Source organism: Enhydra lutris, unplaced genomic scaffold (genome assembly GCF_002288905.1).
Source record: "Enhydra lutris kenyoni isolate GAN:26980312 unplaced genomic scaffold, ASM228890v2 scaffoldscaffold1, whole genome shotgun sequence".
In the NCBI taxonomy this organism is placed as follows: Eukaryota; Metazoa; Chordata; class Mammalia; order Carnivora; family Mustelidae; genus Enhydra; species Enhydra lutris.
In genome coordinates this window covers 19,643,263-19,667,881 of record NW_019154085.1, presented here as the reverse complement: position 1 = coordinate 19,667,881, position 24,619 = coordinate 19,643,263, and the positions used below count along the sequence as shown (strand labels likewise).

The 24,619-nt window shown below is 39.0% G+C and overlaps 1 protein-coding gene across 1 annotated transcript in view; it reads right to left on the bottom strand.

Moving 5' to 3' along the window:
- Window positions 1-23,612, bottom strand: part of LOC111145846 (parathyroid hormone 2 receptor) — a 90,742-nt gene extending 67,130 nt beyond the window's left edge. The window contains exon 1 of the mRNA XM_022501120.1: window positions 23,538-23,612. Coding sequence (XP_022356828.1) covers window positions 23,538-23,612 — 75 coding nt within the window. The remainder of the gene's footprint in view (window positions 1-23,537) is intronic.
- Window positions 23,613-24,619: the final 1,007 nt, after the last annotated feature.

Here is a 24,619-nt window from a genome sequence, read left to right as displayed (position 1 = left end):
CAGGGGGGGTGGGATTATGGACATTGGGGAGGGTATGTGCTATGGTGAGTGCTGTGAAGTGTGTAAACCTGGCGATTCACAGACCTGTACCCCTGGGGATAAAAAGATATTATATGTTTATAAAAAATAAAATTTAAAAAAAAAAAAAGATTTCATTTAAAATTCAGCTATAGATGTTGTCACACAGACCTGACTGGGACTAGAGAATCCACTTCCAAGATGATGCCCTCACACAGCTATTGGCAGAGGACTTCAGTTCCTCAGTGGCTGATGAGAAGAAATGTTATTTCCTCACCACACAGTTCTCTTCATATGGGTGCCTGAGTGTCTTTACAACATGACAATTGGCTTCCCACAGATGAGTGATTCCAGAGAGACAGCAAGGGGAAACCCACTATGTCTTTTATGATCTAATCTCAGATGACACTCATGGTCATTCCCATCATATTCCGTTAGCTAAAAGCAAGCCACCAAGTCTCACTTAAGAGGAGGGGAATTAATCTCTATCTTTTAAAGAGAGATATCAAAAAATTTATAAATATATCTTTAAACAACCACAAATTTCTACAAGTGGTCCATAGAAAGAGGATACTGAGTATTATGGGTTTTGTAGATTTATTAATAATCATAGGGTCCAGGGGAGCCTGGGGGGCTCAGTTGGTTAAATGTCTGCATTCAGCCCAGGTCATGACCCCAGGGTCCTGAGATCCAGCCCCATGTTGGGCTCCCTGCTCAGCGGGGAGTCTGCTTCTCCTTCTCCCTCTTCCTCTGCCCCTCCCCTGCTCATGCTCACTGTCTCTCTCTCTCAAATAAATAAATAAAATCTTTAAAACAATAATTATTAATAATGATGATGATAGAATCCAGAGCTTTGCATTTCTGTCTCTCTGTAGGTGACTTAGAAATTCTTAAATCAAATGAGAAGATAAAACTCATCAATTTACCTAAGTAACCAATTCCCAATAATACAACCCTTTGTGTACCCCAAATCTTTAATTTCAGGCTGCAAATACTTATTTTCTAGAACCATTCATTAAGGAACATGGGAAAAGGACAAGTGGAGATCCACCCTTAGTAGGATGAAAGGAGGTAACACTACACTCTCTCCAGAGCAGTTTCAGAATGAAGTAGAGAGCCAGGATGTTCGCCACGCTGGTCTGTAACATGCCCCATCATGCCTCAGGTGTCAGTGGAGACTACATGGAGAGCCTGGACTTCCCTCTCCTGCTGGCAGTTAAAAGGTAGCCTTCTTTGGGGTGTTGTCAGAAAAGACCAAGTAGGGAGTCAGCCTAGCAATGAGGCCACCCCTCTGTGGTGTCAGTGGAGACCACGTGGCGGGGGGGGGGGGGTGTTGAACTCATATCCCCACCCATCAGCAACAAGGAGCTCCCCACCTTGGGTGTCAACAGCAGCTGGCTTGGGAACCTAAACTTCTAGAGACACCCTTACTTTCCCAATTATGTTAGTATCAGATATAGTAGACTTCAGAGCAAACAAAACTACCAGAAACCAAGAGGGACATTATATAAGGATAAAAGTATCATTGCACCAAAAAAACATAGCTATCTTAAAAGTATATGCAACAAAAAACAATTAGGGGTGCCTGCACCTGGGTGGCTCAGTCGGTGAAGAAACTGACTCTTGGTATTGGCTCAGGTCAGATCTTAGGGTCATGAGATGGAAGCCCTCTGCACTCAGTGGGGAGTCTGCTTGGGATTCTCTCTTTTCTCCCTCTGGCCCCACACTCTCAGTCTCTCTCTAAAATAAATAAATAAATCTTAAAAAAAAATATGTGAAGCAAACATTGATAGAATTTAAAGAGGAAATAGGCAAGTCCACAATTAAAGTTGGAAACTTCAGTACTCCTTGCTCAATTGATAAAACAAAGAGACAGAAAAGCAACAAAGATATAGAAGAACTCAGCAATGCCATCAACCAAGAGGACCTAATGGGCATTTACAGAACACTCCACTCAACAAGGCAGAGTACAAATTCTTTCCAAATGCTCACAGAATATATATCAAGGCAGACCATGTCCTGAGCCATAAAACAGATCTCAACAAGTTTGGAATTGAAATCATACAGACTAGATTCCCAGATACAATGGGCTCAAACTAGAAATCAAAAACAGAAAGACCACAGGAAAATCTTCACACACTTGGAAACTAAACAACATACTTCTAAATAACCCATGGGGCAAAAAGAAAGTCTCAGGGAAAATCAAAACAATACACTGCACTGAATGAAAATGAAAATACAAAATATCAAAACGTGTAAGGTACAACTAAAGCGACGCTGAGAGAAATTTATAGCACTAAAACCTACATTGGAAAAGAAGAAAAGTCTCATGTCAATAACATAATGTCTCACCTCAAAAACCTGGAAAAAAGAGAAAACTAAATCCAAAGCAAATAGAAAGAAGGACATAATAAAGATAAAAAAGGAAATCAATAATTTTTTTAAAAAAATAGAGAATATCCATGAAACAAAGAGTTAGGTCTTTGAAAAGACAATAAAATTAAAAAATTTCTAGCAAGTGAACAAAGGGGGAAAAAAGAGTGAAAACACACAGTAAATTATAGAAATGGAGAACAGATTAATCATTGCCCTGGGGTTGAGGTGGAGATGTGAGTGCATCCATAGAATGGCAACAGAAGGGGAATATTTTGGAAATAGTAAAGTTCTGTATCTTGACTACATCAATGTCAATAAACTGGTCATGATATTGTACTATACTTTTTGTAAAATATTACCACTGGGAGAAGCTGGGTAGAGGATATAGGGCTCTCTCTGTATTATTTCTTACAATTACATATGAATCTACAATTATCTTAGTTGTTTTTTTTTTCAAAAGAATCAATCTGTCCTGACTTGAAAAAATACAATATATATAAAAATATTACCTCATTTTAGTACATGATGATTTGCCACAAGGTGCTTGTAAAAACCAAATGTTTTAAATAAGAAATATCGGGGCACCTGGGTGGCTCAGTGGGTTAAAGCCTATGCCTTTGGCTCAGGTCATGATCCCAGGGTCCTGGGATCGAGTTCCGCATCGGGCTCTCTGCTCAGTGGGGAGCCTGTTTCCCCCTCTCTCTGTCTCTGCCTGCCTCTCTGCCCACTTGTGATCTCTGTCTACAAAATAAATAAATAAAATCCTTAAAAAAATTTTTTAAATAAGAAATGTTAAAATATGACTATTTTGTAATTTTGCAAAAATGTCTCCTTTATAAAGCAAAATTTCTTTAATGCATATAATGCTTTCTTAGGAAGTTATTGTAATATTCATATACCAAATTTGACTCTAATTTGGAAAGGATTGAAAGACTATGTTTAAAGAGAATGAATTTCTTTGGACATTCTACTTTCCATAGTTCAAGAGAAAGGTGAGCTGGTCTATAATAAGGAATTTTGTTTGGAATTCAGGATTGGTCATGCAGTCTAGTATTAATGAGCTAATCAGTTTTATTAACTTTCTACTTCATGTTTTAACACAGGCCTCAAAAGAGTTCATACAAACATATTAATATTTTTTTACTTAACTTAAATACTAATTTCATTCCCAAGAATATGATTCCCTTGAGAGTAGCCAAAGATTTTATATTGTGGAGAATGAAACATGTTTCTGTTTTGTTTTTTTTTTTTAATAATCTTTCAGAAAGTCCTTCCCTTTTTTTTTTTTTTAAAGATTTTATTTATTTATTTGACAGACAGAGATCACAAGTAGGCAAAGAGGCAGGCAGAGAGAGAGGAGGAAACAGGCTGCCAGCAGAGCAGAGAGCCCGATGCAGGGCTCGATCCCAGGACCCCAGGATCATGACCCAAGCCGAAAGGCAGAGACTTTAACCCACTGAGCCACCCAGGCACCCCGAAACATGTTTTTAATTATTTAGAATTTATTGTCTATACTACTGGGTTGAAATAGAGAAAAGGATTCTGTTATAATAAACTGATAGCTTTGGGAAAAATATTGAACCATCCACTTTTAATTAAAACTCCAACTATGAAATTGTTTCCCCATTTGTCCTTTTTTAATTCAAAGTAAAACAAGTTATATGGATAAAACACACAGCATAAATGCACGCATGTGCGCGCACGCGCACACACACACACACACACACACACACACCCCCCAAATGCAGGTGTCCATACTTCACAAGTTTTTTAATCCTTTCACAAATTGACCTCTAACTCAAAACTAAATCTAAAGACCAGTCCATTTTGCAAATTAGGCAATAAACCATGAAACTTCCATGACCCTGTTCATGCAGAAAGCAAATGGAATTTAAGAATACAATGGACCTATCCGTGGCCTCATTCAAAATCAGTTAGGATTTCAGCATTAGGAGAGTGATCACAAAGAACTGTCATCCTTCACACCTATCATCCACCCTTTCTCTTTCATCTTAACCACACGAATTTATTAGATATTTGTAGAGCTCCAATTACTATTTAGAAACCAAGCATAGTTAATTATTCAAGTCGTCTAATGATTATAGAGATGGAGAACAGATGAGTGGTTGCCAGGTACTAGAGAGAGCAAGGGACAAGGTAGAAGGAAAAGGCTGCAGCTATGGAAAGGTAGCAGGAGGGATTCCTGTGTTGAAACTGTTCTGCATTTTGACTATGGTGGTGGTCAAGGGCATTTATGCATGTGATAAAACTGCATAAAACTGAATGCACACACATACCAACAAATGCATATAAGACCAGTGAGAGCTGAATTAAGTAGGTGGATTATATCAAAATGAATTTCCTGCTTGGGCTATTGTATTATAGTTATGAAAGACATCACCAAGGGAGCACTTGGGTAAAAGGTATACAGAATTCCTGTATTATTTCTTACAGTACATGTGAACCTACAATTTTCTCAAAATACTTTCTTTATTCATTTATTCATTTCTTTATTCGTTTATTATTTCGTTATTCATTTATTCATTCTTTATTCATTTATTTTAGTGAATTGTATTTCGTTTAATGATGATAACCATGACAGAGAAAGACCAACTAAATTTTAAATTAAATACAATATAATTTATTAATTTGAGCTAAATTAAGTGCAAGTATATTAAGACTATTTGGCAAAGAATTTTAGTGCAAAAGAAATCATACAATAGTTAGCCCCCATAATTTACAGGCTTCTATAAATATGAAAATTCTCTATCTTCTCAAACAAAACCTACCCATTACCAAATCTCCCAAGCAAGAGATTAAATGTCAACTATTAATCACTAACTAATTTAAAATAAATCCCTTGGAAATTCAGTGAAGTAACTATATCTTCCTCAAAAGTAATTTACTTATTTTATGGAAGTTGCCATCAAAACACAAATTCTGAATTAGCCAAGTTAAGAACTAGGCCCACAGGATCAAGCAGACGTGTGCAACATTCAATCCTCAAGTCAAAAGCTCCATTTTCAAATCTCAGCAAAATTGGCCCAAGAACTTTAGTTACTTAAAAACCTAACTAGCTAGTACATCTAAAATGACTTCTGAAGTCATTCCACACTACGAATTTGGGAATTTTCTATGAACATAGAAAAGCTGAAAATTTTCTTTGAATGGGGTCCCTGTAATTATAGGGAAATACAGGACTTCAAAAAACCAGCATACCTCGTTTAATTGCACTTTGGCTTTATTGCCCTTCACTGATGCTGTCTTTTGTTTTGTTTTGTTTTTTATTCAAATTGAAAAGTTATGGCAACCCTGCATGGAATGAGGCTATCCACGCCATTTTCCAACAGCATTTACTTATTTCATGTCTCTGTGTCACATTTTGGTAATTCTTGCAATATTTCAAACTTTTTCATGTATCATCATATTTCTTATGGTGATCTGTGATCAGTGATCATGATATATTGAAATCTCGAATGATGGTTAGCATCTGTTCAGCAAAAAAGTATTTTTAATTAAGATATGTACATTTTTTTCAGGCATAATGCTATGACACACTTAACAGAATACAATATAGTATAAATAAAATTTTTATATTCACTGGGAAACCCAGTAATTTATTTGACTCATTTTCTTGCAATATTAATTTATTATTAAACCAAACCTGTAGTATCTCCATGGTAAGCCCGTGGATCATAAGTGTTCTCACCATACACACACACACACACACAGTGAGGTGATGGATGTGTTGATTAACTTGATAATGATAATCATTTCACAGCATGTATATATATATGTGTTAAGTTATTGTGTTGTACACCTTTAAAAGAATCACATTATACAACCAAAAAAAAAAAAAAAAGAAAGAAATGCAATACAAAATAAAAAATCTACCCCCACCATAACAAACAGTGTTGGCCTGTTTGGGGATATGAAAAATCATCAAGAAGATGATTATTTCCTCCAGGCAGTTGGCAACCAGAATTTGAAATACAGAAAATCAGGCTGCTGGCCAAATTGCAGTGAAAACATTTCATCCATTTGTATCCATAGTGTCACCACCCCAGGCAACACATCTGTCACACAGCATTGCTGTGGGATCCTGAGACAGAGTAATGGCAGGGAAAAATAACATGGTTGATATCCAATGAGAATGAGAAGGCTAATTTTGAGCAAAAGCAATGAGGTAAAATTACTATTGATAATAAGGTCCAGAGAGAGACAAGATGGAGGTGGACTAGCAGACTGATAGGACATTAGGTCCCAGGAGTTCAGCTGGGTAGTTATCAAACCATTCTGAACACCTACAAACTCAACAGGAGATAGAAGAGAAGAACAGCAGCAATTCTAGGAACAGAAAATCAACCAGTTTCTGAAAGGTAGGACATGCAGAGAAGTGAATCCCAAGTGACAGGAAGATAGACCACAGGAGGAGATGCCTGCTCCCAGCAAGCAGTGGAGCAGCAGAGCACAAAATCAGAACTTTTAGAAGTCTGCTTCACTGAGGGATGTCACTCCAGAGGCTAAGCGAAGGTGGAACCCTTGTGTGGACAGAGTGGTCTCAGGTCCCGCAGGGTCACAGAAAGATCAGGGGTGTCTGAGTGTGGCAGAACTCCCAGGTATCAGAGCAGGAAAGCTGACTACAGAGTCAGAGCCAAGGAGTGAGGTCTCACTCCTTGTTGAAGTAATGAGGTTGCCTTCAACTGTGATCCAAGACACAGTCAGGCCATTGCTCTTCAAGAAGGGACCCCACAAGTGGCAGATCTGGAGAGACTCACCTTCCTCCTCCAGGAGTAGCAGCGCAGCAGGAATCTGCTGGGTTTGGAGACTCCAAACAGGGCTGTGCACCAGAGACAGAAATGCTTGGTCACAGGCAGAGTGAGTTCAGAGCACAGCCAGAGACCAGGGAGATGGGAGTGATTGACTGCTTTTTTCTGAGGGCAAACTGAGGAGTGGGGCCCCAAGCTCTCAACTCCTCTGGGCCAGAGATTGGGAGGCTGCCATTTTCATTCCCATCCTCCAGAGTTCTACAGAAAGCATTCAGGGAACAAAAACTCCCTAGAGCAAACCCAAGGAGATTACTTACCTTGGCCCCTGAAAGGGTGGTGCAATTCCATCTCGGACAAAGACATTTGAGACTCACTGCAATATGCCCCTCACCCAGAAGATCAGCAAGAACATCCAGCCAAGACCAAGCTCACCAATGAAGAATAGCAGAACTCCAGAGCTAGGGGACAGCAATGCATAGAATTCATGGCTTCTTCCCCATGATCCTTAAGTCTTGCAAAGTTTAATTTTTTTTAATTTTATGTTTTTCTTATTCTACATTTTTTTAACTTTTCCTCTTTCCTCTTTTAACATTTTTTAACTACTTTATCTTAACAATACCATTCTTTAAAAAAATCTTTTTAAACCTTCATTGTTATAGTCATATTTTATCCCTTCATTGTATATAATGTTATTTTTTGTATACATATAGGTTTTATTTTCTAAAAAATTTTGGGATACAATTTCTTCTAATAGATCAAAATATACCCTAAATCTAGCATATGGCTTTGTTCTAATCTCCAGCCTGAGCACATTCTCTTCTTTTTTTTTTATCTTTTTCCAACCAACTTATTAATTCCTTTTTTTAAAATTTTTTTTTAATTTTCAACTTTATAGTTATACTCCATCCGTTCATCATCTTTACCTTTATTTTTGTATATACATAAGTTTTTCTTTCTTTAAAATTTTGGGAAGTAGTTTCTTCTAAGAGACCAAAATACACCCAAAATCAAGTGGGGGACTCTGTTCTTTTCACCAGTCTAATATTAATTTATTAATTTATTCATTTATTAATTTACTTATTTTAACTTTTTTTTTTTTGACAGACAGAGATCACAAGTAGGCAGAGAGGCAGGCAGAGAGAGAGGGGGAAGCAGGCTCCCTGCTGAGCAGAGAGCCCGATGCGGGGCTCGATCCCAAGACCCTTGAGATCATGACCTGAGCCGAAGGCAGCGGCTTAACCCACTGAGCCACCCAGGTGCCCCACTTATTTTAACTTTTTTTTCCCCATTCCTTCTCCCCCAGGTTTTGGGTCTCCTCTGATTTGGTTGGCCTACATTTTTTAGGTTTTTACCACCTTTAAGACCTTATTTTCTTGTTCATATATTCTTATCTGGATAAAATAACAAGGTGGAAAATCTCACCAAAAAAAAAAAAAAAAAAAAAAGCAAGAGGAAGTACCAATGGCTACAGACCTAATCAGTACACACATTGGTAATATGTCAGAACTAAAGTTCAGAATGACGATTCCCAAGGTGCTAGCTAGGCCAATAAAAGACATGAGAGATATTAGAGGAACCCTTTCTGGAGAAATAAAATCCCATTCTGCAGAAATAAAGGACCTAAATTCAAAGAAGTTGAAATCAAAAAAGCTATTAATGAGGTGCAATAAAAAATGGAGACTCTTACTACTAGGATAAATGAGGCAGAAGAGAGAATTAGTGATATAGAAGACCAAATGATGGAGAATAAAGAAGCTGAGCAAAAGAAAGACAAACAACTACTGGACCACAAGGGGAGAATTCAAGAGATAAGTGATACCATAAGATGAAACAATATTAGAATAATGGGGATTCCAGAAGAAGAAGAAAGAGAGAGGGGGGCAGAATGTATATTGGAGAGAATTGTAGTAGAGAATTTCCCTAATATGGCAAAGACAACAAGGATCAAAATCCAGGAGGCACAAAGATCCCCCCACAAAATCAATAAAAATAGGTCCACAGTCCGTCATTTAAAAGTAAAACTTACAAGTCTCAGTGACAAAGAGAAAATCCTGAAAGCAGCTTGAAGTCAGTAAATAAGTAAGAAGTCAGTAACATACAATGGTAGAAATATTAGATTAGCAGTAGACTTATCCACAGGGACCTGGCAGGCCAGAAAGAACTGGCAGGATATATTCAGAGCACTAAATGAGAAAAATATGCAACCAAGAATACTATAACCAGCTAGGCTGTCATTGAAAATAGAAGGAGAGATAAAAACCTTCCAGGACAAACAAAAACTAAAAGAATTTGCAAACACTAACCCAGCCCTCTAGGAAATATTGCAAGGGGTCCTCTAAGCAAAGAGAGAGCCTAAAAGTAGTAGACCAGAAAGGAACACAGACAATATACAGTAACAGTCATCTTACAGCCAATACAATGGCACTAAATTCATATTTTTCAATAGTGACCCTAAATATAAATGGGCTAAATGCCCCAATCAAAAGACACAGGGTATCAGAATGGATTAAAAAAAAAAAAAAAAACCATCAATATGCTGTCTACAAGAAACTCATTTTAGATCCAAAGAAACCTCCAGGTTTAAAGTGAGGGGGTAGAAAGCAATTTATCACGCTAATGGACATCAAAAGAAAGCTGGGGTGACAATCCTTATATCAGATAAATTAGATTTTAAGCCAAAGACTATACTAAGAGATGAGGAAGGACATTGTATCATATTCAAAGGGTCTGTCCCACAAGAAGATCTAACAATTTTAAATATCTCTGCCCCTAACATGGGAGCAGCCAGCTATATAAACCAATTAATAACAAAATCAAAGAAACGCATCAACAATAATACAATAATAATAGGGGACTTTAACACCCCCCTCACTGAAATGGACAGATCATCCAAGCAAAAGATCAACAAGGAAATAAAGGCCTTAAATGACACACTGGACCAGATGGAAATCACAGATATATTCAGAACATTCCATCCCAAAGCAACAGAATATACATTCTTCTCTAGGGCACATGGAACATCCTCCAGACTAAATCACATCCTAGGTCACAAATGAGGTCAAAACTGGTATCAAAAGATTGGGATCATTCCCTGCATATTTTCAGACCACAATGCTCTGAAGCTAGAACTCAATCACAAGAGGAAAGTTGGAAAAAATTCAAATACATGGAGGCTAAAGAGCATCCCACTAAAAAATGAATGGATCAACCAGGAAATTAAAGAAGAATTGAAAAAAATTCAGGAAAACAAATGAAAATGAAAATACAACTGTTCAAAATCCTTGGAACACAGCAAAGTCTGTCCTGAGAGGAAAGTATATAGCAATATAAGCCTTTCTCAAGAAACAAGAAAGGTCTCAAGTACACAACCTAACCCTACACCTAAAGGAGCTGGAGAAAGAACAGCAAAGAAAGCCTAAACCGAGCAGGAGAAGAGACATAATAAAGATCAGGGCAGAAATCAATGAAATAGAAAACAAAGAACAGTAGAACAGATCAACAAAACTAGGAGCTGGTTCTTTGAAAGAATTAATAAGATTGACAAACCCCTGGCCAAACTTATCAAAAAGAAAAGAAAAAGGACCCAGATAAATAAAATCATGAATGAAAGAGGAGAGATCACAACATAAAGAAATACAAACAATTATAAGAACATATTATCAGCAACTATATGCCAGCAAATTTGACAATCTGGAAGAAATGGATGCATTCCTAGAGACATATAAACTACCAAAACTGAACCAGGAAGAAATAGAAAACCTGAACAGACCCAAAACCAGTAAGGAGATTGAAGCAGTCATCAAAAATCTCCCAACAAACAAGAGCCCAGGGCCAGAGAGCTTCCCAGGGGAATTCTACCAAACATTTAAAGAAGAATTAATACCTATTCTCTTGAAACTGTTTCAAAAAATAGAAATAGAAGGAAAACTTCCAAACTCATTTCATGAGGCCAGCATTACCTTGATCCCAAAACCAGACAAAGACTCCACCAAAAAGGAGAATTACAAACCGATATCCTTGATGAACACAGATGTGAAAATTCTCACCAAAATACTAGCCAATAGGATCCAACAGTACGTTAAAAGGATTATTCACCATGACCAAGTGGGATTTATTCCTGGGCTGCAAGTTTGGTTCAATATCTGCAAATCAATCAATGTGATACAATACATTTATAAAAGAAAGAACAAGAACCATATGATACTCTCAATAGATGCTGAAAAAGCATTTGATGAAGTACAGCATCCTTTCTTGATCAAAACTCTTCACAGTGTAGGGACAGAGGGTACATACCTCAATATCATCAAAGCCATCTATGAAAAACCCACAGCGAGTATCATTCTCAATGGGGAAAAACTGAGAGCTTTTCCCCTAAGATCAGGAACACAGCAGGGATGTCTGCTACCACTGCTATTCAACATAGTACTAGAAGTCCTAACCTCAGCAATCAGACAACAAAAAGAAATTAAAGGCATCTGACTTGTCAAAGAAGAAGTCAAACTCTCACTATTTGCGGATGATATGATACTTTATGTGGAAAACCCAAAAGACTCCACTCCAAAATTACTAGAACTTGTACAGGAATTCAGTAAAGTGTCAGGATATAATATCAATGCACAGAAATCAGTTGCATTTCTATACACCAACAATAAGACAGAAGAAAGAGAAATTAAGGAGTCCATCCCATTTACCATTGCACCCAAAGCCATAAGATACCTAGGAAGAAACCTCACCAAAGAAGCAAAGATTCTGTACTCAGAAAACTATAAAGTACTCATGTAAGAAATTGAGGAAGACACAAAGAAATGGAAAAACATTCTATGCTCATGGATTGGAAGAACAAATATTGTGAAAATGTCCATGTTACCTAAAGCAATCTACACATTTAATGCAATCCCTATCAAAATACCATCCATTTTTTCAAAGGAATGGAACAAATAATCCTAAAATTTATATGGAACAAGAAAGAAACCCAAATAGCCAGAGGAATGTTGAAGAAGAAAGCCAAAGTTGGTGGCATCACAATTCCAGACTTCAAGCTCTTTTACAAAGCTGTGATTATCAAGACAGTATAGTACTGGCACAAAAACAGACACATAGATCAATGGAACAGAATAGAGAGCCCAGAAATAAACTCTCAACTGTATGTCAACTAATCTCCAAGAAAGCAGGAAAGAATATCCAGTGGAAAAAAGTCTCTTCGACAGATGATATCGGGAAAATTGGGCAGCCACATGCAGAAAAATGAAACTGGACCATTTCCTTACACCACACACAAAAATAGACTCAAAATGGATGAAAGACCTCAATGTGAGACAGGAATCCATCAAAATCCTTGAGGAGAACACAGGCAGCATCCTCTTTGTCCTCAGCCACAGTTACTTCTTGGTAGACACATCGCCAAAGGCAAGAGAACCTAGGGCAAAAACGAACTACTGGGACTTCACCAAGATCAAAAGCTTTTGCACAGCAAAGGAAACAGTCAACAAAACCAAAAGACAACTGACAGAATGGGAGAAGATATTCACAAATGACTTATCAAAAAAAGATTTGACTACCATCCAAAATCTATAATGAATTTATCAAACTCAACACCCAAAGAACAAATAATCCAATCAAGAAATGGGTGGAGGATATGAACACACATTTCTTTAAAGAAGACATCCATATGGCCAACAGACACATGAAAAAGTGCTCCACATCACTCTGCATCAGGGAAATACAAATCAAAACCACAATAAGATACCACTTCATACAGTCAGAATGGCTAAAATTAACAAGTCAGGAAACGACAGATGTGGGAGAGCATGTGGAGAAAGCAGAACCCTCCTATGCTATTGGTGGGAATGCAAGCTGGTGCAGCCACTCTGGAAAGTAGCATGGAGGTTCCTCAGAAAGTTGGAAACAGAGCTACACTAAAATCCAACAATCGCACTACTGGGTATTTAACCTAAAGATACAAATGTAGTGCTCCAAAGAGGCATTTGCACCCAAATGTTTATAGCAGCAATGTTCACAATAGCAAAACTATGGAAACCTAGATATCCATCAACAGAAGAATGGATAAAGAAGATGTAATACACACACACACACACACACACACACACACACTGGAATACTATTCAGCCATCAAAAGAAATGAAATCTTGTCATTTGCAACGACGTGACTGGAACTAGAGGGTATTATGCCTAGCCAAATCAGTCAATCAGAGAAAGACAATTATCATATGATCTCCCTGATATGAGGAATTTGAGAGGCAGCATGGGGAGCTTAAGGGGTTAGAAAGGAAAAAATGAAACAAGATGGGATCAGGAGGGAGACATACCATAAGAAATTCTTATTCTCAGAAAACAAAATGAGGGTTGCTGGGAGGAGCAGGGTATGGAAAGGGTGGTTGCATTATGGACATTGGGGAGGGTATGTGATGTGAGTGCTGTGAAGAATGTAAGGCTTATGATTCACAAACCTGTACCCCTGGGGTAAATAATACATTATATGTTAATAAAAATAATTTTTAAAAATAATAAAATAATAATAATAAAGTAAGTTTCACATGGTAGAAACTGTGCACTTATTAGCTCTTAATGCATAATAACAATTATGCATGTATATTAAGAGAATAAAGGAAAATTACTCTAAGAACTTGTAAATTAAACCATTTTCTATGACCTCTCAAAAAAGGGATGAATGTTGAAATGAAATTTTGGTTTCCCTAATTTCTGACATAAGGATGTGATTGCCTATCACACAATTGCTAGCTGTATGGATGAAAGAGAGGAGGCTGAGGTGTGACTATTTTTAGATAGTTGAATGAATAATGGTGTCTGGGGAGTAGGAAAAGGTAACATGTAATAAGGAATTTAGTCAATAGATTTGGGATTAATAAAGGGTTCTAAATCAGTAAGAAGTGGAAGTCCACATGGTCTTACCAGAGGTAAAATAAAACAACCCAGAGAGCCAAGGGTGTGGGGAACAGTAAAGGGCTATATTTGACAAGACTGTGTGAGATCAGTGTAGTCTGAGGCACAAACTTTTAGACAGATGTGGGGAGAGACACAAGAGCCAGCCACCCAACAATACTGTGTCTTATCATGTTGACTTCCTTCCCGAAGGAATCATCATCACTCAAAGGTTGTATTAAACATTAACTCAAATGTCGAAACCTTTCTGAGAATACTGAACATGATCTGTTTGAAAAGGTGGGCATGTGTTTGACCGTGTTTCTATTTCCAGTGATTATCACAGTGTCCAGCACATGTGAGACCCTCAAAGAACTTGCTGAACTGAATTGTCGTGAATAGAAGGTTATGGGTTTTTTATTGTGTTTTAACTGAACTATAATTGATGTGTAACATGTTGTATTGTTTCCAGCTACACTGATTTGATATTCATATATATCGTGAAATGATAACCACGATAAGGCCATTTAACATCTGTTACCATACATTTACAAAATTTTTTTCTCATGATGAGAAGTGTTAAAATCTACTCTCTTAGCAACTTCGAAATAACGCAATACAGCGCGATAACTATGGTCAACATGCTGTACGTTATACTCTTACAACTTACTTATTTTAAAACTGGAAGTTTGTACCAGTGACCACCTTGCCCATTTGGCCCTGTTTGGAGATTTTTGTTTGTTTGTTTGTTAGATAAGGTGTTCTCTTTTTTTAACAGCTTTATTAAAATACAAAGAACTAGTGGTTCCTGGGTGGCTCAGTCAGTTAAAACATCCAATTCTTGTTTCCGCTCAGGTTATGATCTCAGGGTCATGAGATCAAGCCCCACATCAGGCTCCATGCTCAGTCTAGAGTCTGCTTGTCCCTCTCCCTCTGCTCCACCCGCCAGGTGGCAAGTGCATGCCTGCACACACATGCTCGCTCTCTCTCTTTCTCAAATAAATAAGTAAAATCAAAAAAAAAGAAAGAAATACAAAGAACTATATATATTTAATGGGTATAGTTTGGTGGATTCAGACACATGCAAACACTTAAGATGCCATCACCAAAATCAAGGTAATAGATGTAGTCAACAACTTTCTCAGGTAGGTCAGGAATGACAGTATGGGTCTTGGGCACTTACTACACAATTAGCATGAGTGGTAAAAAATGTGATAAACTCACAGACAAAGTGCCATTCCTAATATATTACCAATCTGGTGGGAAATAGAAGCATACTGTGTCTCTTGGATTGATGTTAAGAGGCATTTTCAAGACAACAGGAAAGCCCCCACGTGTCTACTTATGGTTTCTTCTAGTTTTTTAGATATCTCTAAGTTCAATTAATCAATATGAAAATTTTGCTTAAGTTTTGCTTACATGACAACCCAAAAGTTTCTGGATGTTGTGTCTTATGGACTTTATGCATCTAGGAAGTAAGATAGGTTGAGAGGAGAAGTTCCACTTTGGTGCTCATTATATGCATGAACGCCTTTCTGAAGGCAGAGTCTCCCGTAGTGTAGGCAGAAGAATATGCAAGCTTAGACATATCTCATGCCCACAGAATTGGTATAAGTGTATTGTTAAACATAATCTTTGCTCTCATAAAGTGTATTCAAAAAAATTACTGAAAATTTTTTTCTCATAGAAAACAGAACTAGCCTGATTATGTAAGTAAGGAAAGTGACAAGAAGTATAAATTATTCTCATTTAAGAAATTATAGCCAGTTTGCAATTTGATGTAAACGGTTTCATAAAGAAAAGGAAGAAGTTTACCTTAATTACACACAGAAGTCTGCTCCAATCTAGTCACATAAATATTTAGCCAAATAGGATTAAGCAACACTTTTTTTTGTTTGCTAGGTTTTTAAGTATGTTAATAATATGTATCTTGTTATTAACAAGAGTATTTGACTTATTTGCTAATTCAAGCAGCAATATATAATAGGTCTTCTACCTATGATCATACAAACACTTACCAATATTTAATGAGCATCTACTAGGTTCCCTGTACTGTAGAAAAGTTATGAAGAATCAGTTCTTGCCCTCAAGTAGTCCACTGCCTGTGGCAGAACATCAAAACAATTAATATGACATATTTTTAAAGAAAGAACATATCAGGGGTGCTTGGATGGTGTAGCCAGTTAAGTGTCCAACTCTTGGTTTCAGCTCAGGCCATGATCACAGTGTCCTGGGATCGAGCCCCGTGTCAGGCTCCACATTCAGTGGAGAATCTCCTTGAGATTCTCTCTCTCCCTCTCCCCCTGCCCCTCCCTCTCATGCTGTCTCTCTCACTCTAAAATAAATAAATAAAATCTTAAAAAAAAAAAAAAAGAAATGGCATATCATTTATGACTTTAAAATAAAAATTACACATGATATAATTTAGAACTTTCTACACTTTCCTTCCATTTAACAGCTTAATAAAATTAACATGAACATGAGCAAATACCATACTTGATAAATCTTTAGAAGCAGTGCCATTGAAGTAATAAACAAGATAGTATCCCTGTAGTAATTATTACCATCCAACATTACATCAGGAGCTTTAGTTAATGCAGTAAGATAAGACAAAAGATAAAAAGAAATAACAGTATAGTTATGGAGAAAATTGTTACTGTTTCAGAATAAACTTGGTAGGTATGAATCAGTAAATAAAAATAATCAATTCTCAGGGCACCTGGGTGGCTCAGTCACTAAGTATCTGCCTTTGGCTCAGGTCATGATCCCAGGGTCCTGGGATTGAGCCCTGCATCAGGCTCTCTGCTCAGCAAGAAGTCTTCTTCTCCCTCTCCCACTCCCCCTGCTTGTGTTCCCTCTCTCACTGTGTCTCTCCCTGTCAAATAAATAAATAAATTCTTAAAAAAAAATAATCAGCTCTCTATACCAGCAATAGCTAGTTAGAAAATATAATAGAAATGATGATGATGACGGCAACAATGATAGCAACAACAGTGATGGCTAAGACTTAGAGTGAGCAAGCTCTCTGACAGGTGCTACATTCAGTGTATCTCCTGAGATTTTCATGCTGTGTAATTCACACACCAAGTTATTGAGTTTGGCATTAGGTCATCCCCATTTTTCAAATGAAGAAACTGAGCTTTTGAGATGCTAGTAAGAGAGGGTAGGAAATGTAGATTCCAAATTCAGTTCTGATATCAAAGTCCATAAGCTTAACCATTTTGTATACTTCCTTCCCCCTCCAGAAAGCTGTGATTTACTTTCTTTGAGATCTGTAAAATCCCACCAGCCAATGGAATAACTGTTAAGCTCAACACTGAGCCTGCTTTATCAGTTATTAGGACAAGAGAGCTCTGGAAACACCAAACTCTCTTAGAGACCAATAGCACTTTTCTCTCCATCTCCATGACCAGAGGTGGGTTCCATGATTTCTGCCCTTAGAATAGAATGACCTTTTTAATATTAAAACCAGAGTAAATGATTAGAGACTTCAGCTCCAAGTGGGATCAAAGAGGATGAATTTTCTTGAAATGAAAAAATACAAATGAGCTTATTCAAACATTTATGCAGAACCTACTACCTAAAGGTACCATGCTGATTGTCACAGGGTGTTCCAAATTGTTTATTAGTCCCTTTTCCCCTGTGAATTTATAATTTAGGAGTAATCTTAAAGAAAACCTATCTGTATACCCTCTTTTAAGCAAGTTAGCCAGTCCTTTCACTTCCATTATACCTTCATTGAGAAAATATCATTCACACATGTGGCTCCAGGTACTTCCTACAAAATGCTGATGCTAAATCCAGAGTTTTCTTAAGCTTTATAATCCAATATCCAACCAGATCCTAAATATCTCAGGCATCTCATGCTCAGCTTATCTAAAAATTTCACTCATCATATCTGCCCCAATGCACTCTTCCTTCAGCTGAATGTACCTTCTGTCTCTTGAATCCATCTGCCTTCTTACATCTCCAATTCTACAAGGACACACTGGTCAGAACAGCCGCCATTGCCTTCTGAGTAGTTGCTCTGTCTTCAGAATGACTTCTTCAGAAGGGGAGACAGATATTTTGCAAGTAGTCAGATCAATAAATGTAAAATGATAACAGCTATCAGTACTATGAATAAAATATCCAATTGCTGTCAGAATGCAACTGGGTCCTGAAGGAGAAACTGTAAGGAATAGAAGAAACAGTGTTGGAAGCAGAGAGAATAACCTTGCAAAATACACAGACACAGACACACACACACACACACACACACACACACCTATTTAAGGTGGCTCCCAATTGTGTTTAGAAGTAATGTCAATCCAATAATCATTCCATGAAAAAGCTCTTCACTAATCTACTAATAGAAAAGAGCTGGCGGGCGCCTGCATGGCTCAATTTGTTAAGCGACTGCCTTCAGCTCAGGTCACGATTCTGGCTCCCTGCTTGGCAGGGAGTCTGCTTCTCACACTGACCTCTCTTCTCTCATCCTCTTTTTCTCTCTCAAATAAGTAAATAAAATCTTTTAAAAAAGAAAGAAAGAGAGAGAGAGAGAGAGAAAGCAAGAAAGAAAGAAAGGAAGAAAAAGAAAAGAGCTGGCATTTTCATTATCCAACACCTTAAGGCTTTTGAGAGTTTGCATTCTTTTCAACTCAATATTCCCACATCCCATAAGATAGTCATGGTGTCTCCATCACTGTCACTCTAGATTGGAGGAAATGGAGGCTTAGAAGGTACACTGGGCTGCCTAAATTCACATTGCCATTAAAAGATTTAAAGAATAACTCAGGGAGAAGGCAGAGGGGAAAGAACGAACATGGATTCTAACGGATGCCAAATCCAAAAGAAGCTCAAGACTGGAAAATAAGTGGAATGTGTGACTGTTAGTTGAAAATGTTCTATTTTTGTTCACGAAGAACTGAGGAAGTTCCAAGGAAATGAAACCTCTTTGTGCGTGGCCAGGAAGAGGCCACACCTAGCTCCCTTCTGTCTCGCAGCTTCTGGGCTGCCGACGCTGAGGGTTCTACCTGCAATTAGCGCAGCCACAGGAGACAAGGCTTCCCCATGCCTGGAAGACAAATGAAAACCGTCCTGGCTGTCAACAGGAAAGAAGGAGAACAAACCAACCATTCCTCTTTAACTACAGTAGTGTTTATGGAAAGAGGCATGGTGCAGACATAATCAGCAAGCAAGTTTCAGTTTGATTTCGCTAAGAGTAGTCCTTCGGCTGACCATCTTGGAGAAGCTGGTGAAGACACCATGGTATCTCATGGGACGAATATCCTAATTATGTCCTCATTCTTAAATCTACCGATGATGGCTTGTTGCTAGTTCCATCTGCTGTCACCATGATCTCGAACTGACACAGAGATTGAGATACGGCTGTAGGCTTACTTCCTTATTTCTTTAAATTAATCTATCATCTATCTCCCCTTTTCTCTCTATACCCTACTCCTACTTCTCGACCTCTCCATATGCAACCACTTATGTGAAATATATATACATACACCTCTTATCTAGATGTTCATACAATATTTATTGCTGCTTTATGTGCATGTATTTAAGTGTATGTAAATGGGATTGTGTCATATATCTCATTGTTTATATGCTATAGCTTATCCTGTTTGAAAGATCTCATACACGCTATTTTGTGTACATTGAATCTACCGCTTTTTGCTGCTGCCTAGTGTACCCCGTGATGAGCACCCAGGTTGACCCCAACACACAGAATTATTGCAATAACCATTATGAACTTGTCTAAGAAATTCCTTGAGATATATCCACAGAGGTGGATATTGTTGGGACAGAAGGCTGAAGAGACATAATTAAGCTAAGCAATGCCTAACTGATCTCCACAATAAGGACACCAATCCGAGGGGTGGGTCCCAGGGTAGAAGCCAGGGTGCGGATCATGACTACTCTACTTGCTAGTTATGTGACCTGAGAAAATTACGTAACATCTCTTAGCCCCATTTTCTCCCTTATGAAATGAATAATTACAGTGCCTATCTCATAAAGTTACTATGAGAATTAAATGAGATAACAATAAAGTGCTTAGCACAGTATTTGGTACTTGGTAGGTAAATAAATATTATCACTGATTATCACCCCCTTCCCACAAGTATGAGACTTCTGATTCTCCAATAGACTCTGAATCTTCATACTGGAAGGTCAGTAGAACTAATCTTTCTCACTAAACAGAATAAGAGCAGAGGTATCAAGTTTCATGCCCAAGGAGGCTGCATGTTTTTGGAGGAGGAAATTGAATGTGGCTTTGGGGTTCCCAAGCTACTGCTCCTTTCCCCACATCAGAATGTGCATGACAGTGTTGATATTCCACTCGGGCAAAAAATGAATGATTACTGAAAAACAAAATCTGCCCATGAGTATCCGCTCATACCTAGTACTGTATGGAAGTTACACACTTCCACTGAATATGTCATGATCTTCTGAGAATTTTCTCGTCATTATAATGCATTTGTGCTTACTTCTGGGCACATACACTGTCAGAGCCACACTGATCTGCAGCCATGGAGCCTGCAGAAGGGGACTGAATCACATGGGGTCAGCCCATTCTTGAGCCCAGCAAAACCTGTGTTGTCCCTTGGTAATTTTGTAAGGAAGGCAGACACAGAGGTGCACCACTAACATAGTCCTTCAAGAAACAACCAATTACTTGTCTGTAAGGACTGTGGTTGCCTGACAGCCTCCAGCTGTGGTTACTTTCAAACATCTGTCTCAGCTTTGGAGCCAAGTGCACAATTACACCAACAATCCTGAGCTAATGAGTAAACCACAGTCAGAGTACTAGGACCTGGCAATTTTATCACCACATGGGACTCCTCTAATGGGCACCTTTTACTCCTGAGCTTTCCACGAGGTTGGCCAAGACTTTGCTGGATTTCCATCCTGGTCTGAAGCTCTCTCTGTCAAATCTACTTTCTCACTCTTTTCTCTTTCACAGGCATTCCTCCCCAGTAAAACTACTGTACCACTAATTCCATCTCAGAGTCTGTGTCCAGAAGGACCCACTGACACAGCAAACAAAACACTACACATATTTGTACAATGCTTCCAATTTCCGTAAGATAATCTGACATCAAGAAATGTATTACTGGGGAGGGTGCGCCTGGGTGGCTCAGTGGGTTAAAGCCTCTGCCTTCGGCTCAGGTCATGGTCTTAGGGTCCTGGGATTGAGCCCCACATCGGGCTCTCTGCTCAGTGGGAAGCCTGTTTCCCCTCTCTCTCTGCCTGCCTCTCTGCCTACTTGTGATCTGTCTGTCAAATAAATAAATAAAAAATCTTTTTAAAAAAATGAAATGTATTACTGGGCACTGTAATGACATTTGATACGCAAATACATGAGTTTTGAACTGTGCATCTTCACCAACCAAAACGACAGGGATCTTTAAAAACAATTGATAGGTACTAGTCTGTATTATCTATTTTGTGATGTGATCCAATGCTTATTAAATAATAAACATTTGTTCTACACAAGCTTTCTGCTTTGATGTTCTATCAATATATTTTCTAAATTTAATATACATATTAGCTGGGAATGAAGATGAGCAGACTGACGATCAGAGAAGTTGTGAACGGGTCAGTGTAAATCACTTTAAACTTCAGATTTTGTTTAAAGGGCCAAAAACTATCATTTCATACATTCTTAATTTATAAACATAAATGGAAGTCAATTTAAAGCAATGTATCTCAACTGGGGCTGATTTTGCCTCCCAAGAGACATTTGGCAACATCTAGAGACATATTTTGGTTGCAACATCTTGGGGGGGGGAGGGGGGGGAAGTGGGGGTAGGTGACGCTACCGGCATCTAGTGGACAGGATAGGAATGTTGCTAAATATCCTCCAATGTACAAGACAGTCCCCACAACAAAGAACTATATGGCCCAAAATGTCAATAATGTCAAGGTTGAGAAACCTTGGTTTAAAATTACAGAAAAAGTGTCCAATGTCCTGAGTGTTTTATTGAAAGCTAAAACTAAAAGAAATGTTCTACCCACAATCTCATAGTGATATTTTGTTGTTGTGCTAATCAGTATCTCCCCATTCTCTTAAAAAAAAAGTAATCTCAAACATTGAATAAAATAAATGATTACAATCATTTGCCCCTTATACAAGGAAGCAATGTTTTTAAGCAAATTCTTCAAATATCTTAATGAGACAGAAATGCAGGACATACATTAGAGATCACCAGAGTTCCATAACTGTCACCAAATCCTTGGGGTTTCTTTTTTTTTTTTTTTTTTTTCCATTTGCTCATATTCTTTCTGTTACCTTGGTGGAATTTTTCAGGTTTGAGCATACCCTACTTTCACGCACCCATTGTTAATATTATTGGTTAACATATAATACACATATTATTTGATTTTTTAACATAGCAAATATACATTAAATACCCTGGTCATGCTAGACAAAGCCCAGTATGTAGCAGGGAAGGGTATTTTTTTCCTTTAACGCATGTGGCTATGTGGTTAATAATAATAATAGTAATAGTAATAAATTTCTTTAAATTGCGTTTTTAGGATAATTGACATTTAAACTGATCATCTGAAAGCCAAGAACGTAGTATTGAGTTTAGATAGTATTAGTACTAAATCAATGCTTTAATTTTTCTCATGGTTAAAGAATTAAAAAAAAAAAAAAAAAAAAAACTTGGGGCTCCATTTGACGGTCAAAGTGCTCCCTCTGCTGAACAGAAGACAGAAATAACCTTGATACAGTTTAAATTCACAGGATTCTTGCACCGCTTTGCACCATCACTACACGTATCTCCATACAGCTCATCTGAAAAGTTGAGTGTAAACCCCACATTTTATTTGACTCAAGAAAATGTTAGGTTGAATTGTGACTTGCATATTAGAAAGGTCTTATGCTAAAAGATCGCCCAGAAAAAAAATCTCTAAACAGTATTAGCAGCATGAAATGACAACTAACACGCAACACAACATTAACAATCTGAGCTTTACTTAACACGGTATTTTTGTTCTGTGAAGTCTCTTCGCTTTAATGGTATGTGACTATCAGTGAGAGCCAGTTATCCTTTCAGTCAGTCGTTACTATCAATCCTCAAAGTTTAAGTTCTCAAAAGTGACAGTAAATTACCAGGAGACAAAAATAATTTGGATTAATTAAACGGGAACCAAGGAGTCTAAGGGCAAGAAAAGTTCGTGCACCTCCGTCTCGCCCTCCTGATCCAGAACCGGTTGTAAATTAAATATCCCCTTACTTTGCAGATGCCAAAACGCCCACCCAGGACACTCACCTAAGATCTATCTTTGTGGCTCCACTAACTGCCTGTCAAACCCTGAGGGATGCGTGTGTGTGTGTGTGTGTGTGTGTGTGTGTGTGTGTGTGTGTGTGTGCCTGGATGTGTTAGCATGAGCCCGCGCACGCCTGGGTCTCCGTCTCCCTAAAGCCCCGGGTCCCGAGCCTCCGGCAAGCAGGTGTCTCGGGGCACCTGCTCTTACCTGGGCTCCGGCGAGAAGGCAGCCGCCGAGCATCAGCCACCCCCAGACGTGGGGCGAGGCTCCCGGCCCAGCCATGCCCGGACCTGCCCGATCGAGAAGCACAGACGTTCTCCCGGAGCCCGGAGAGGCTCCCCCCTCGCAACTTGGCCGGTGCGGGGCAAACTTGTGGCCCGGAGCGCGGCGCCGCTGGGGCGGCTCGGAGCGCGCGTCGGATCTCGGTCCTGCGCGGTGAGGCCCGCGCCTTGGTCGGGTCTGCGGGGGAGAGCGGCCCCTCAAGGCCCGCGAGGGGGCAGGCGGGGCCTGCGGATCCCCGGTTGCAGCAGGGGCGGGAAGAGCTCCCGCCCCTGCTCAGAGTCACTGAGTCCCGCAGCCCAGGGGACCCGAGGGCACCGATCTCGAGCTCTGCTGCCGCCGCCCCCAGCTCGCGCCGTCTCTACTTCCGTCCACTCTGTACCGGGTTCCAACCTCCTGTCTCGAGGGGTGGCCTAAGTCCTCAGGGAGTGCTCTAAAGCTCCCTGCTGTCCGGTGCGCGCTGACCACCAGTCACGCGAGGCACCGGCTAGTGCGGCTGAAGGCTTCGGAGGCCAGGCGGGTGCTGCACCTGCGACTGTGAGGACCCGTCTCCACGACCCTCTCAAATTCTCTTCCCCTTCTTCTAACCACTATGAATAGTGTGTGCGCACCTGTGTGTGTGAAAGAGAGACTGAGAGCGAAGGAGGGAGGGAGATTCTACTTCAGCTGAAATCTCTGGGTTGAAATTTCTTTGTATCATTTTCTAAGTATTGGATGCAAGCTTCGTAGAAAGACACCTAATATTCATTTATAGGAGTGTGTGTGTGTGTGCGCGCGCGCGCTAGGTGTAAATATCTTTATTTGGGACAAAGCCCGTTCCTTTCTTTATCTTATAGGCATAATCATCAAGATGCCAGAAACCTTCCTTCAGAGACATTGAGTCCGGGAATACTTAGTCTCCCAGGATCTGATCCAAGAGGGAAAGAATGATTCCCATAGACAAAACACAAGCGTTCTCTCTCCTCTTGACAATGAGAATCTGAGATTTGTCACCATCAGCTTTCATATGA